This window comes from Dermochelys coriacea, chromosome 18, assembly GCF_009764565.3.
Source record: "Dermochelys coriacea isolate rDerCor1 chromosome 18, rDerCor1.pri.v4, whole genome shotgun sequence".
NCBI classification, from domain to species: Eukaryota; Metazoa; Chordata; order Testudines; family Dermochelyidae; genus Dermochelys; species Dermochelys coriacea.
The window spans coordinates 20,009,517-20,025,155 of record NC_050085.1 but is presented as its reverse complement, the minus strand read 5'-3'; the positions used below and the strand labels follow the sequence as shown (position 1 = coordinate 20,025,155).

General features: G+C 41.2%; 1 protein-coding gene across 2 annotated transcripts in view; it reads left to right on the top strand.

Annotated features, from left to right (window-relative positions):
• Positions 1-2,023: 2,023 nt before the first annotated feature.
• WRAP73 (WD repeat containing, antisense to TP73) overlaps positions 2,024-15,639 on the top strand; it is a 29,910-nt gene continuing 16,294 nt past the window's right edge. Inside the window, exons 1-3 of one of the 2 annotated variants that reach the window (XM_038376426.2) lie at positions 2,024-2,367; positions 5,937-6,089; positions 6,679-6,795. In XM_038376426.2, coding sequence (XP_038232354.1) covers positions 2,299-2,367; positions 5,937-6,089; positions 6,679-6,795 — 339 coding nt within the window. In that variant the 5' untranslated portion in view covers positions 2,024-2,298. Of the gene's footprint in view, positions 2,368-2,758; positions 2,874-5,936; positions 6,090-6,678; positions 6,796-15,639 lie in introns of those variants that run through there. The other variant, XM_043499802.1, reaches the window with a different exon arrangement.

The following is a 15,639-nucleotide window of genomic DNA, read 5'->3' as shown; positions in this document are numbered from 1 at the left end:
AGTGACCGCACTTATTGTTTGGTCCCAGTACCTTATTTAGTAATTGTAAACAGATTTTGGTTAAAAAAAATCGGAAAGGTTTAGTGATGCATTCGTTGAAAAACGGATGTGATTGTAAATAACAATGACAGGTTTCAGAGTAGCAGCCGTGTTAGTCTGTATTCGCAAAAAGAAAAGGAGGACTTGTGGCACATTAGAGACTAACAAATTTATTTGAGCACAAGCTTTCGTGAGCTACAGCTCACCAAATAACAATGTATTTATTAGTGGATGCTTCCAATCGGATTGTAAACAAAACAAAGCAGTGAGGTGCCAAGCAAAATCCATCAGGTCTGAACTGTAACATTAACTATTTCATAATTTATTTCTTATAGATAAAAAGGGTGAGAAGAAAATTACGTAAAATATGATATTTAAAATATTTCAGGAAGGTAGGAAGAGACAAGGGTTCGGGATTGTTGTATTGCCGGAGGGAGGGAAAATTGAAGGGTAACATTGGCAAAATTCACCGAAAATTAATGGAAACCAATTAAAAGCTTTAGGACTAGAACCAAAATGTGAGATTTCTGTGCCTTGCTTGTATGGATTTTGTAAGCACATGTGTAAATAACTAATGCCAAAGGATTCCCAGGCGTAAATTCACAGGGAGGAGTTGGTTTCAACCTGCGAAGATAGGTTGGGCAGACAGCTGGGCTGGCAGCAGACAGACGTTATCCCGCATGTACAGGATAAAAGTAACGAGCCTGCTCTGTGACTGCAGGAGGCCCCGTCAATGGATTAACAGCTGCGTGACTAGATTAACGCTAAAAGAACAGGAGGACTTGTGGCACTTTAGAAACTAACAAATTTATTGAGCATAAGCTTGCCTGAGCTACAGCTCACTTCATCGGTCTGCGAGGCATTTTCCCGGCGTTATTCTGCACCAGCCGCGTCCCGCAGCGATGCGGGGAGGATGCCCGGGAGACGGCTCTGCAGAGCTCCCCAGCTCCCCGTGCACAGCACGGGCCCCCCCACCCCCCGCCCCCGAGACACCGAATCCCCTGGCCCCTCGCCAGCGCCTGGAGCTCGATAATCAGTCGGGGGGGGCCTCGTACAGACAGAGGCACTGACACTCCCTGTGTGTCCCGAAACACAGCGCGCAGCAATCTGACGGCCTCCAGCCCCGGCCTGCCCTCGATTGTCTGTCTGTCCCACACACGCCCCGTCTGTCTGTCTGTCCGTCTGTCCCACACACGCCCCGTCTGTCTGTCTGTCCGTCTGTCCCACACACGCCCCGTCTGTCTGTCTGTCTGTCTGTCCCACACACGCCCCGTCTGTCTGTCTGTCCGTCTGTCCCACACACGCCCCGTCTGTCTGTCTGTCTGTCTGTCCCACACACGCCCCGTCTGTCTGTCTGTCTGTCTGTCCCACACACGCCCCGTCTGTCTGTCTGTCCGTCTGTCCCACACACGCCCCGTCTGTCTGTCTGTCTGTCTGTCCCACACACGCCCCGTCTGTCTGTCTGTCCCACACACGCCCCGTCTGTCTGTCTGTCTGTCTGTCCCACACACGCCCCGTCTGTCTGTCTGTCCGTCTGTCCCACACACGCCCCGTCTGTCTGTCTGTCTGTCTGTCCCACACACGCCCCGTCTGTCTGTCTGTCTGTCTGTCCCACACACGCCCCGTCTGTCTGTCTGTCCCACACATTTCCCGTCTGTCTGTCTGTCCCACACATTTCCCGTCTGTCTGTCTGTCTGTCCCACACATTTCCCGTCTGTCTGTCCCACACATGCCCCGTCTGTCTGTCTGTCTGTCTGTCCCACACATGCCCCGTCTGTCTGTCTGTCTGTCTGTCCCACAGAGGTACCTGTCTGTCTGTCTGTCTGTCTGTCTGTCCCACAGAGGTACCTGTCTGTCTGTCTGTCTGTCTGTCGCGCCCCGGAGCGGTACCTGCTCCGCCCACCCCGGACTACAACTCCCAGGCTGCCCCGGGGCGGGGCCTGGCCCCGATAAGCCGACCGGGTTCCCGGCACCCTCCTGCCCGCTTCCGGCCCGGGAAGGCGGTTAGAGGCGGGCGGGCGGGCGGCTTTGAAGCGGGCTCACCCCCACCCCCGCCGCCGCGGCCTGGCTCTGGCCCCCGGCTGCGGTTCTGCGCGAGGCCGCGGGGTCAGGGGAGCCGGGCAGGCCGCGCTGGGGCCGGGCTGCCCCCCCAGCTCCGCCCTCGGCCAGGCTCCCCCGGGCTCCGGCTGACGCCGGCCGCTGCCTCGGGCACTGGAGCCGCCGGGCACGGGGCCGCGCGGCTGCTCTCCGGGGCCCGCCATGAATTTCTCGGAGGCGTTCAAGCTCTCCGGCCTGCTGTGCACCTCCTCGCCCGACGGGAAGTACCTGGTGAGTGGCCGGAGACCCGCAGCCCGGGCTCGGCCGGGGCCCGGCTCCCCCTGACGACCGCCCCGGGCCGTCCCTTGGGCGGGCTGGCCCCCGCGCTTCCCGTTCGCGGGCCTCCAGGGGGTGGGGTTCGGGCAGCGGCCCCCGACTCCTGCCTCGTGTTCTGTGGCGGCAGGGTCCGGAACCGGCCCGCGGCCTGTCCCAGCCACCAAGGAGCCTCTCCCGTTAGGTATGGGCCTCTCACACGGGGCGTCGCGGGCTGCCAGCCTCCACCCCAAACCCCCTTTGCCTCCCGCGTTTATAATGGCCTTAGACCGAGGGCAAGTGGGCTTAACTCATAAGGGAGTAGCGCTCCCGGGCTCGCTGTGTGGAAGGGCTCACGCCTACAAAAGCTTGAGAGCCACGGCATGAGACGCTCCCGGAGAAGCAGCTGAATTGACAGGAAGCGTATCACTAAAGTGAGAAACGATTTGTAGATGCATGTGGGTTAGTGACCCTCTAGCCAAAAGGTATTCACTGCAAATACGAGACTCCTTTAAAAAAACCCCTAATTCGAAACGAAGTACAAGTGAAACTGAGAATGACTGACTGGTGTCTAGGGAATCTGTCATCGGGGCAGAAAACGGTCAACAGGGGTCTTGCAATGTAAAATGTAACTGTTCTATCAAATGATAAATGGCTTTTAAAATATAACATTTTATTTTAATGCACACACTTCTATTCTGAAGGTAATGATCTTGTAGGGATGTTCCTAACTAGTGATGTAAACTTTTTTTTTTTTTAAATTACACCTGGAAATAATGACAGGGTTCAGAGTAGCAGCAGCGTGAGTCTGTATTCGCAAAAAGAAAAGGAGTACTTGTGGCACCTTAGAGACTAACACATTTATTAGAGCATAAGCTTTCGTGAGCTACAGCTCACTTCATCGAAAATGCATCCGATGAAGTGAGCTGTAGCTCACGAAAGCTTATGCTCTAATAAATTTGTTAGTCTCTAAGGTGCCACAAGTACTCCTTTTCTTTATGTGGAAATAATGCATCATTAGTATAACTGTTGAGACTCATTAAATACATTCAAAAGCAATGTTAATATTGATCACAAAATTCAAGATTTTACTAGCAAAAACTAAATTTAAACTTCCTGGGGAATTGTGTATTTCTGTTAACCACTTACTTATTAAGGGGCTTTACCAACTTTTTTTTAGTTTCCTAATAAAACTATTTAAAATCTTTAGTAAAATTTGCATTTATCATCCATTCCTAAACCCAGTGTATATAACCAAACAACCACAGACATGCACCTAACTTTGCTGCTGCTGTTAATAACATTTTTAATGTACAATCAAAGTATTGTATAGAAAATTGGTCACTAAGATTAAACTGTTTTAATGTTCCTCAACCCTAGATATTTCATTATACGTACTGTACAATATTTTTTTCATTGTGAGTAATAGCAGCTGTTATAAAAAAATAAATATAGAAACATCTGTATTTGTTGTCCACCTTTGGTTTTTGAAGCAACCGACTTTTGTTTTGAGAGGCAATAATTATTGCGGGGGACGGGACGACACACTCCCTTGTTTTGCTTTGTGTAAGAATTAGCCACAAGTTTAGCAGTAGGAATCCATAAATGTATTGTTCAAATGAATGTTAAAAGCTACCATTTTACTGAGTCTTTTTTCGAAAGCTGCAGGGAAAGGTATCTTGATCCTGTGGCTATGGCACTGCACTGAGTCAGGAGACCTGTGTTCTGTTCCCAGCTCTCCCACTAGTTTGCTGGGTGACACTGGGCAAGTCACTTCACCTCTCTGCCTATGTTTCTGCTCCTTCCCTTCCTGCCTTGTCTAGATAGATTGTAAGCCCTGTGGTATGTATGTGGTATGCTGTACAGTGCCTAGCATAACAGGATCCCAATCTCAGTTGCGGCCTCTGGGCACTACCATAGTAGTGAACCTGAGGGAGAGACAAATAGCAGATTGCTTAGTCTTGCAATCAAATCCCTGTACTTTGTGAGCTGGTTTCTATAACGCAGGTGATAAAAAAGCATGACTAAATTTTTTAAAAAATTTAGTTTTAGCAAAACAATTTAGTGACCAGTCTAGTTACAATGTATAACCTTCTCTAAGTTTTAACTTCCATTTCGCTGACTGTAAAGATAATGTCATACAGTATTATAGTGACACCTACTGGTGATACAGGTTTCAGAGTAGCAGCCGTGTTAGTCTGTATTCGCAAAAAGAAAAGGAGTACTTGTGGCACCTTAGAGACTAACAAATTTATTAGAGCATAAGCTTTCGTGAGCTACAGCTCACTTCATCGGATGCATTTCTACTGGTGATGGGTTTCTTCATTACTTGCAGTTACAGTAGATTAGTTTCTTCATCGCATAAAACTTCACTTTGAACTGACTAACTGTCAGACAAGATCTCAGCCCAAAAATTGAATGTTCAGGGTCAGGCTTGTTCCCAGTGACATCACTGGGACCAAAATGTGCCTCTCAGTGTTTTATTTAAATTAAAAATTGCAAATATTTCTAATGCATTGGTTTAGTCAATTTTAAAGTTATGAGTCAAAACAAAAAATTGCTAAGTTTAGATACATTGTCTGTATTGTTTGAAGAAGACACTTCTTAAAATCTTGAGGCTCCGATCCTGCTATGAGTTCTCAGTTGTGCAATTGCTTACATGTATGTTATTTCACTTGCTTGTTGTTCTTACTCCAGAATAAGGCCGTAGCCAATTTTTCATTAAAAGGAAAACATGAAATGGAAGAAACCTAGTTTTAAGAAGTAGGTGCAATTGAATAGTATACATAGTAGTAATGGCACAAATAGATATTTTCCCTTACGTGTATAGGCCCTAGTCCTGAAAATACTTAAGCAGCTGCTTACCTTTTATGACTAGTGTTATAATAACCCATCCCTTTTTTTAAACTTTATACATTTGATGATGCTTTCTGTCTAGTCAGTTTGCTGAGTTTTAAGGGCATAGCAAAACGAAGGAGGGAGGGGGAGAGAAAGAATAAACATTTTAAAATAAGAAAATTGACTCTAAAGCCACGAAAATTGACTGGGGGAGAGTCAGGGACGTGCAATATCTAAAGCTACTTTAATTCATTTTTGAAATTGACTAGATTCAAGTTGATTGTATCATCTTAAAAAACAAAAACAGTTTTTGTGATAGAAATGTTTGAAAATGTTTTTGTACTTTAAATGTAAAACAAAGTTAGTACCTTTTTTTAAAATAAAAAGTTGTCCTGAAACCAAACATTTCCATCTTTCAGTCTTAAACACATAGGTGAGTTTTTTATAAATTCTTAACAAATACATTAAAATCATCTAACATTTGCTTTGGATTAATCTCTGTTCACCTTCTTTTGCAATTTTGTTATGTAGCTCATAACAAACCTACAAATCCAAAAGTATAAATCCTGGTGAATCCAAAACATCTAAACTCTAGATCAGTGTGGTAGAGAGTGAATGATGCAGCACAAGTCCTGGCACTCGTAAGTCTCAGTTAATAACTCTCTGATATGGGTGCGTCAGTTAAGCAGTTTATTTTTGTTTGCATTCAGGCTTCGTGTGTGCAGTACCGTTTGATAGTTCGAGATGTGAACAACCTCCAGATCCTTCAGCTGTACACTTGCCTGGATCAGATCCAGTACATAGAATGGTCGTCGGACTCTCTCTTTATATTATGTGCCATGTACAAACGAGGGATTGTTCAGGTAAGTACAGATACAGCATGTTGTATTGTTTTTATCTAAAATTTACTAACTGCTAAATTGAGAACTTCTAATGTCAAGCACTAATTGAGTGTCTTTGCCAAAGTAACTGACACTCTGATTAATAACACATGGTTTGAAGAAAGCCGAGGTTGCTACTGTTTGTCAAAACCTTGATTTAAAAGGTTATTTGTTAGTTTGAAGACAAATAACATCAGAATAAAAACACTTGGAGCAAATGTATAAAAGCAAAAGCTGCTACCAAGTATTTCATACATCTATTATTTCAGAAGGAAATAAATACATGCAGACTCTTATTAAAGGAAGCAAAAGCTTTAAAAAGGATGGGTATTCAGAAAACATGACAGAAGAAAATATGCTTTATGTCTTGTGTTAATGCACAGAGATGTGCAGCTTACTTTTGTAATGGGATCCAGCGCCAGTCCTTCATGGCCAAAGGCTTTCAAAGGTTTCCTGACCCCTTGGGATGTGTTGATGGAATTTTCTTTCTTAGCTGTAGCGTGGCTCTGTGAGGAGAGGAGGTTTTGGTGTGCTATTCAGTTTGTTGCACTGACTAGTTTCTGTGACCTAGGTCTGGTCCTTGGAGCAGCCAGACTGGCACTGCAAGATTGATGAGGGGTCAGCAGGATTGGTGGCTTCGTGCTGGAGTCCGGATGGTCGTCATATTCTCAATACAACCGAGTTTTACGTAAGTGTGAAGTCATGATTGTTCTGTAGAGTATCATATTACTGTCTGCACACAGCTTCTAAAATAGCCTAGAGCTCTTAAAGCTGTAGTGTTCTATTAATCAATGTATATGCACATTTTTTCTCATTTTAGATCATTTTGATTTAATTACCGCTTAGTTCTTTTACAGTTTGCTTTCTGATCTTTTGATGATAAGGTGGAATACTGAACACTCATGCCTTTCAAAATTATGCATTTAAAAAAAATGTTAAAGAACTGGCAGATGTGACTAGAAATTCAAATTTGCCCCCCCCCCCCCAACTCTATGAACAGAAATATTTCTAAAACTCTTAACGGGAACAGTTACTTTTAAACAGATTTCCTGCACTAAGCCATTAAGAGTATGAAATTGATAGTAATCTACCTGATTTTCATCATCCAAGCTGAGGGATGCAAAAAGCAAGCATGAAAAGTAATACATAAGCAGAATTTTTTTTTAAATGTAGTTCAAGTAATTAGTGTGATCTGAGTAATATAGGTTTATAGCATGCTTTTTAGGTTTATAGCATGCTTTTTAAGTAAGAGTGCCCTTTTAAATAAAAATAAGGCAATGCTGTTTAGATAAATTACTTCTGAGACTTAGAACTTGACCTGCAGAAAGTTCCACATATGCTTAACTTTACTCATGTGATTAGTCTTAGTGATTTCAATGGAACTTCTTGCAGGAATAAAATTAAACATGTATTAGTGCTTGCAGGATAAGAGCCTTAGTCTGGAATCCTAGCCAAGCTATGACACCGAGAGTTTGGTCAGTATGAGCCTAGTTCAAAGCTCATTGAAAACAGTGGAAGGGGTTTCATAGCTGTTTTCAGAACTATCTGATTTGATAAGCGCTCAGAGCAGTAATAGTGAAAAGAAGCTAAGAACTAAATACAGTAAATTTGCCTTGCCACTGTACCTGTTCTCTGAATATTCATAGAACTTCATATACCAGGTCTGTCACACCAGCCTCTTTCACCAGCACTAAATTCACTTTTTAATTCAACAAATTCATAGTATCTGTGTGCTGCAAAATTCTTTAATGCTTATGGAGATTTCACCTGCCTGGTTATGAGCATCATTTTAGAGGTAAAGGTGAGGAAATGACCAGAGAGGAAAAATTCACTTCTTCATTCTACACAGTGGACCTTGATTCCTATATCCTGTTCTTTTTACATGTGTGAAATTCCCATTATCAATGGGAGAAGTCCTGTGCTGGCAGGGAGAGCAGACTATTGGAGTTGGTATCTTTGCTGTGGATATGAGAAGAAGATTTTGTGTGTGTGTGTGGATGGTAGAGAGTTAATGCAAGCCTGGAATGCTAACATTTAAGTGAGTGTGAGAGTGAAATTGAATACAGCCAGAAAATATTTCATGACCCGCACACTGGGATTTTTAAATGAGTTTCACAAGGGAGTTTTTGCTGTCTAGTGTAGAGAACGAATAGTTTTCTCACTAAATCAGCACTTCCTTTCTTTTTTTTTCAGGGGACTGTGGTGACTATACAGTGATGAATCCAGTAAAGAGTTTCCCAGTTTTGGTTGCCCTTGGTGGGGATAAAAATGAGTTCAGTTGTTCAAACTAAAGACAGACACATGTCTAATAGGCAGGATTGTTGTAGTTTGAGTAACCAAAACTGTGGGCGGCTCCTGCTGCTGCATGCTACAAGTAGGCTCAGAATGGCACATGCATGCGGGGGTGGACTAGTGAGTATTTTTTTTTTTTTTTTTTTTTTACCACCTATCAGAACTCAGTTTGACCCTACAAGATTTCATTTAAGCCTTTGCCAAGTTGGCATCTGTGCTGGGATAGGTTTTCTCTCCAGCTGTAAACAGGTTGCTAAATTAACTTGTGTCCGACAGCTGCTTGGGTTATGCTGGTGTCTGTGTTGTGTTTACTCTGTAGTACACTATATCCATAGTCTCTACTGGGACAGACAGTGTTTGAGACAGGAAATAGCAGGATACTTAATATCATCGTATTATGTACATTATCAAGTTCAGGGATCATTTGAAGGCTTTATGGGTTCTGTGTTAACCCATACTGCTCAGATTTGGTAGTCTGACATTTTAATATAGAACCAACTAATTATGACTCATACTTGTAATTCTTCAGGTCAATATGTAAGCTCCAAAATGGGTTCACTAATATTTTTTCATGCTATTTTAAACGCATTGTAGTTTTTAAAAAAAAAAAAAAAAAAGTGTGATTGTGGTACTTTGTTTCTAGCTACCTGTGTGATTTATGACAGGTTTCAGAGTAGCAGCTGTGTTAGTCTGTATTCGCAAAAAGAAAAGGAGGACTTGTGGCACCTTAGACTAAAATTTATTTGAGCACAAGCTTTCGTGACTGAATGCACCCGATGAAGTGAGCTGTAGCTCACAAAAGCTTATGCTCAAATAAATTTGTTAGTGGCACCTTAGAGACTAACAAATTTATTTGAGCATAAGCTTTTGTGAGCTACAGCTCACTTCATCGGGTGCATTCAGTCACGAAAGCTTGTGCTCAAATAAATTTTAGTCTCTAAGGTGCCACAAGTACTCCTTTTCTGTGTGATTTATAACTTTCTATAACTAAACTGCATATGCATTATTTTCATAGTGGGTGTTCTGTATGGTATATGAATTATAAACAAAGTATAGTTCATAACACTGATTTTTCTGATCTGATTTGCGTACAAGAAACCAACATCTAACTTAAAATAAATGGGAGACTTTTCCATGAATACTTCAAAGTCCATTACTGCTCATGGTGTGCAAACTCAGTAGTGGATACCTTTTGAGATGCATAGCATTATGCTGTATGTATCTAAGATCAATGCAAATCTGAAAATATTTCAGTTTAAACTTTTTATTGCAAATGAGAATCCTTCATACATGTAATACACCATATATCTGAGACCAAACATTATGGCATAGTATCCAGTAATACAAAATGCTTCAGGTAGATGGAATCGTAGGACTGGAAGGGATCTCTAGTCCTGTCCCCTGCACTGAAGGCATGACTAAGTATTGTTTAGACCATCCCTGACAGGTGTTTGTCTAACCTGCTTTTAAAAAATCTCCAATGACTCAGAGTCTAACACTAATTTCTAACACTTCACATGAATGATGCAATCAAAACATGCAGAATGGCACACAGTTCAACTCAGTGACATGGTCTTACTGGAAATAGAGTATAGAAAAGTGCTGTACTTATAACTTTTTTGCTGAGTACTGCCCAGCATTGTCATTTGTATGGGTATTTATGGTGTATTGAGTTTAAACAAAGCTGAGCACAAATCCTTAACTTACATATTTTCTTTTTTATGTCATCTTGTTTTGCTGCCTAGTCTTTTTAATTGAAGTTAGCCCACACTTTATTGACTAAATGTCTTGGAAAACATTAATCCGTGGTCAGCAACTATTTGGACCACTGACTCCAGCATCAGCCACTCTGTCTCGTTACAGATAACAGCAAAAGAGATACTATTTCTAGCAAACATCTAAAAGCAGCAGCTGATAGCAAATATTTAAATAAAATTATAGGCTCCTTGGTTTTAAGCAAACTATAAGCACTGTTTTCAGTTTTTGAATGGTGTGAAAAAATAAGATAATTAGGATTACAAAACATTGAGTACTATTTTAAATAAGGAATGTGTTAACAAGGGATACCATGTTGTGTACCATTTGTAACTGTTGGATAAAGAACCAGCTATTAGGGAGATGCATAATAATATTTAATTTAATGAAAGAGTCCCATACAATTACATCACATAATGGCAAGCAGACAATTTTTTTTAAGTGCTTAAATACGAATACTAGAAGTCTAAATATGAAGATGAAGTGCCGTGTTGTGTGTTTAAATGAGGATATTGACATAACCAACATCACAGAAACTTGGTGGAATGAGGATAATCAATTGGACACTAATACCAGGATATAAAATGTATCAAAAGTACAGAATAAGTTGCACTGGTGGGGGAGTGGCACTATAGCATAGAGTCAAATGAAGTAAAAATCTTGCTGACCACCTGACCAGGATGCTGATAGTGACAGTGAAATGCTCAGGGAGATTAGAGAGGCAATAAAAATAAACTCAGTAATAATGGAGAATTTCAGCTATCCCCATATTGATTGGGAACATGTCACCTCAGGACAAGATGCAAAGATAAATTTTCTTGACACCTTAAATGACTGCTTCTTGGAGCAGCTAGTCCTAGAACCCTCAAGAGGAGAGGCAATTCATGATTTAGTTCTAAATGGAGCACAGGATCTGGACCAAGAGGTGAATATAGCTGAACTGCTTGGTAATAGTGACATAACATAATAAAATTTAACATCCCTTTGGGGAGGGAGAGGGCAAGGACACCAAAGCAGCCAACCACAGTAGAATTTAATTTTGAGAAAGGGGAACTACACAAAAATGAGGAAGCTAGTTAAACAGAAATTAAAAGTTAGTGCCAAAAGTGAAATCCCTGCAAGTTTAATGGAAACTTTTTAAAGACATCATCATAGAGGCTCAACTTAAATGTATACCCCAAATTAAAAAACATAGAACCAAAAAAGTGCCACCATGGCTAAACAACAAAGTAAAGAAGCAGTGAGACAAAAAGGCAAAAAAACTTTTGAAAGTAGAAGTTAAATCCTATTGAGGAAAATAGAAAGGAGCATAAATTCTGGCAAATGAAGTGTAAAAATATAATTGGGAAGGTCAAGAAACTTTTTGAGTCTTTGGCTAGCTGTTCTTCAAATTCTAACAGCAAAAAAATTAAGTACATCAGAAGCGGGAAGCCTACTAAACAATCAATGGGGCCCCTGGCAGTCAAGATGCTAAAGGAGCACTCAAGGAAGATGAGGCCATAGTGGAGAAACTAAATTAATTCTTTGCGTTGTGGTTCACAGCTGAGGATGTGAGAGAGATTCCCCAACTTGAGCTATTCTTTTTAGATGACAAATCTGAGGAACCGTCCCAGATTGAGGTGTCATTAGAGGAAGGTTTGAAACAAATTGATTAAAACAGTAATAAGTCACGTGGACCAGATGGTATTCACCCAAGAGATCTGAAGGAACTCAAATATGAAATTGCAGAACTACTAATTTTGATATATAACCTATCATTTAAATCCGCTTCTGTACCAGATGACTGGAGGATATCTAATGTGATGCCAATTGTTTTAAAAGGCTCCAGAGGCGATCCCAGCAATTGTAGGCCGGTAAGTCTAACTTCAGTACAAAGCAAATTGGTTGAAACTATAGTAAAGAACAGAATTATTAGACACCTAGATGAACATGATTTATTGGGGAAGAGTCAACATGGTTTTTGTAAAGGGAAATCATGCCTCACTAATCTACTAGAATTATTTGAGGGGGTCAACAAGCAGGTGGATAAAGGGGATCCAGTAGATATAGTGTACTTAGATTTTCAGAATGCCTTTGACAAGGTCCCTCAAGGCTCTTAAGCAAAGTAAGCTGTCATGGGATAAGAGGGAAGGTCCTCTCGTGGATCAGTAACTAGTTAAAAGATGGGAAACAAAGGGTAGGAATAAAGGGTTGGTTTTCAGAATGGAGAGTGGTAAATATTGGTGTCCCCCAGGGGTCAGTACTGTTGAACGTATTCATAAATGATCTGGAAAAAGGGGTAAACAGTGAGGTGGAAAAATTTGCAGAGGATACAAAACTACTCAAGATAGTTAAGTCCAAAGCAGACTGTGAAGACCTACAAAAGGATCTCACAAAACTGGGTGACTGGGCAAGAAAATGGCAGATGAAATTCAGTGTTGATAAATGCAAAATAATGCACATTAGAAAACATAATCCCAATTATACATATAAAATGATGGGTGGTAACAGCTAATTTAGACCCCAAAGAAAGATACCTTGGAGTCATTGTGGATAGTTCTCTGAAAACATCCATTCAGTGTGCAGTGGCAGTCAAAGCTAACAATGTTGGGAATCATTAGGAAAGGGATAGATAATAAGACAGAAAATATATTGCCTCTTTCTAAATCCATGATATGCCCACATCTTGAATACTGCATGCATATGTGGTTGCCCCATCTCAAAAAGGATGAATTGGAAAAGGTTCAGAAAAGGTCAACAAATTTTAGGAGTATGGAACAGCTTCCCTATGAGGAGAGATTAATAAAACTGGGACTTTTTAGCTTGGAAAAGGGACAACTAAGAGAGGATGTGATAGAGTTCTATAAAATCACGGCTGGTGTGGAGAAAGTAAATAGGGGAAGTGTTTACTTCTCATAACACAAGAACTAGAGGTCACCAAATGAAATTAATAGGCAGCAGGTTTAAAACAAAAGGAAGTATTTCTTCACACAGTGGACAACCTGTGGAACTCCTTGCCTGAGGATGTTGTGAAGGCCAAACTATAACAGTTCAAAAAAGGATGGCTAAGTTCATGGAGGATAGGTCCATCAATGGCTATTAGCTAGGATGGGCAGGGATGCAAAACCATGCTCTGAAGTGTCCGTAGCCTCTGTTTGCCAGAAGCTGGGAATGGGCGACAGGATGGATCACATGATGGTTACCAGTTCTGTTCATTCCCTCTGAAGCACCTGGCATTGGCCACTGTTAGAAGACAGGATACTGGGCTAGATGGAGTATTGGTCTGACCCAGAATGGCCGTTCTGATGTTGTTACAGTGTATATTTGTGAGACTATGATGTATACAAAAGGTGCAAAAACTGTTGTGGTTACACTTAAACAGGAAAGTCAGGGAATGCAATGGTTATGGTTTTCATAGAAACATTAAGTTATACGTGTTTCATTGTCTTTATGTATTTAAGTTACATTTTATAGTGTGTATGTATGAGAGTTAAAAGTTCCTAGGGACTCTATTGCATTCCCTGGTATTTTTTATTTAAATGTGATCTTAATGCTGTATTGACAAAGTTGGTTTTGTATGTAATGTCTTAAATTTAAAAAACAGCAACTCCCCCCTCCCCCCCCCCCCCCAAAAACCACCCATACCTGGTCATGTGTTGTGTAAAACTTAATAGGACAGCACCAGAATCTGAAAAAACAGTGGATGAGGGCAGAAGTAACAAAACAAGATAGATATGCAGGGCTTCATTCTGCAAACCTTTTCAGATGTGAGAAGCTTTCAGGCTTGCTCTTCTAGCTTGCATTGCTAGGAGGATTGTGGAGTGGGTGGGTGGGTCTGGGTTGGGGGTGGGGGGGGGGAAGTCAGTGAGACAGTCCTCCTGTAAATTGTCTAAGCAGCTGGCCAGGCTGGGACACTATAGACTCTGATGATATAAAAGGCATAACCCTTTACTAGGGTCTGCCGCCATCTTTGCTAGCTGTCAGCTGAGCATACTCCAAAGTGCTTTCAGTCACTTATAACTTTTGTTTAGCTAAAAGTTCCCCTTTGTGTCACATACTCATAGCCCAAAATAAGGGCTCATTACATGCAAAGTTTGCAGCTTGATTTTTATCATCCAGGGTGCACTGAGCTGATTTCAAGTTGTTGATGCTTACAGCAGCCTTAAAGTGTGAATAGAAACTGAAAAGTGACTCTCTAATGGTGTTGTGGGGTTCCATGTTTCTGTTTGTGACTCCAGATGACTCTAGCTTAATTTTTAAATCTAAAAGATGTACTTCTAATTACCAGCTCTGCAAACTCAGCCAGAAATCTGAAAGTCAAGCAGAATTCTTTCTGGCTCACTTAGAAATCTTATTTAGTTAATTCTCATGAAATGGAATAGAAATCAGTTGTCTCCTGTAGTTATATTTGTATTTTTTAGTAGGGATAAAAAGTAGTAAACAGCTCTAACTCTGAACTGGGCATGAGTTCAGATCCATAGAGAGACGTGACCATTTTAGGAGCAGAACTGACTTTCAAGAAAACTTGTGCCTATTGCTGTATTAATGTAACAGCCTGGTAGCATCTACCAATGAGAAAGCAGATACTATGCCAGGTATCCTGCATTTTATGATGATGTCCTTCTGTCTGCATGTTTCACAATGTGGGAGTATATGTATCTTGAAGAGAACTCGGCTAGAATGTAAGGAGGAGGAAAGTGGATGTTTGTAATTAGCTATATAATGCAGATTGTACATGTGACTACAGGATATTGTCATATCCCACCCATCCTGCAATTTATGCAAATTTGATATGTTCATTTTGTTCAAATTATTGTAGATAATTCACTCCCCTGATTCATAGGAGAAGGAAGCTTTAGGTTTCCACTTTTTCATTGTGACTCCCATGTTTACCAAAGAACAATACAAATATCGGTAACATTAGTTCATCCAATATTTCCATTAGGAATCTTGTTTTATGAACCGCATATTTCTGCGTTTTCTAGCACAGTCAGGGGGTTAAGACATCAGTGAACCTATTGTAAATTACAGCTAGTTTTAAAAAGTGTTTTTTGTGCATGTTAGAGCTAATCCTTAGTAATTGTAAATGGCTATATTGGTTGAAAAATACTTTCTGTCAAGGAATGTGCCCTGAATAATCCTCTGAAATCCTGTGCTGACAGACACAGCTATGGAAGGAGGCTTTGTGACCCAGTCAAGTCTGGGACAAAAGTTGACAGTCACTTGAGATGCAAGTTTGTTTAAAAGTGTGTTTTTTGTCTAGTGAAAATCACCAGTCTCACACCTGCCTAAAGCTGTCAAGTTGGGATGAAATCTCTAACCCAGCACTGGACTGTTTATCACGTTACCATCTAAATACTTTTTTATTCTCAGCTGTTTTTAAGCTATTTTAAAAATGCTGCTGCTTTTGATTTGTTTTTCCACTGCAAACGAACAGCTGAAAACTTCCTGGACAGCATTACCATTAGGATTTGAGTTTGACATTTGACAGGAAGTCCAGTCATCT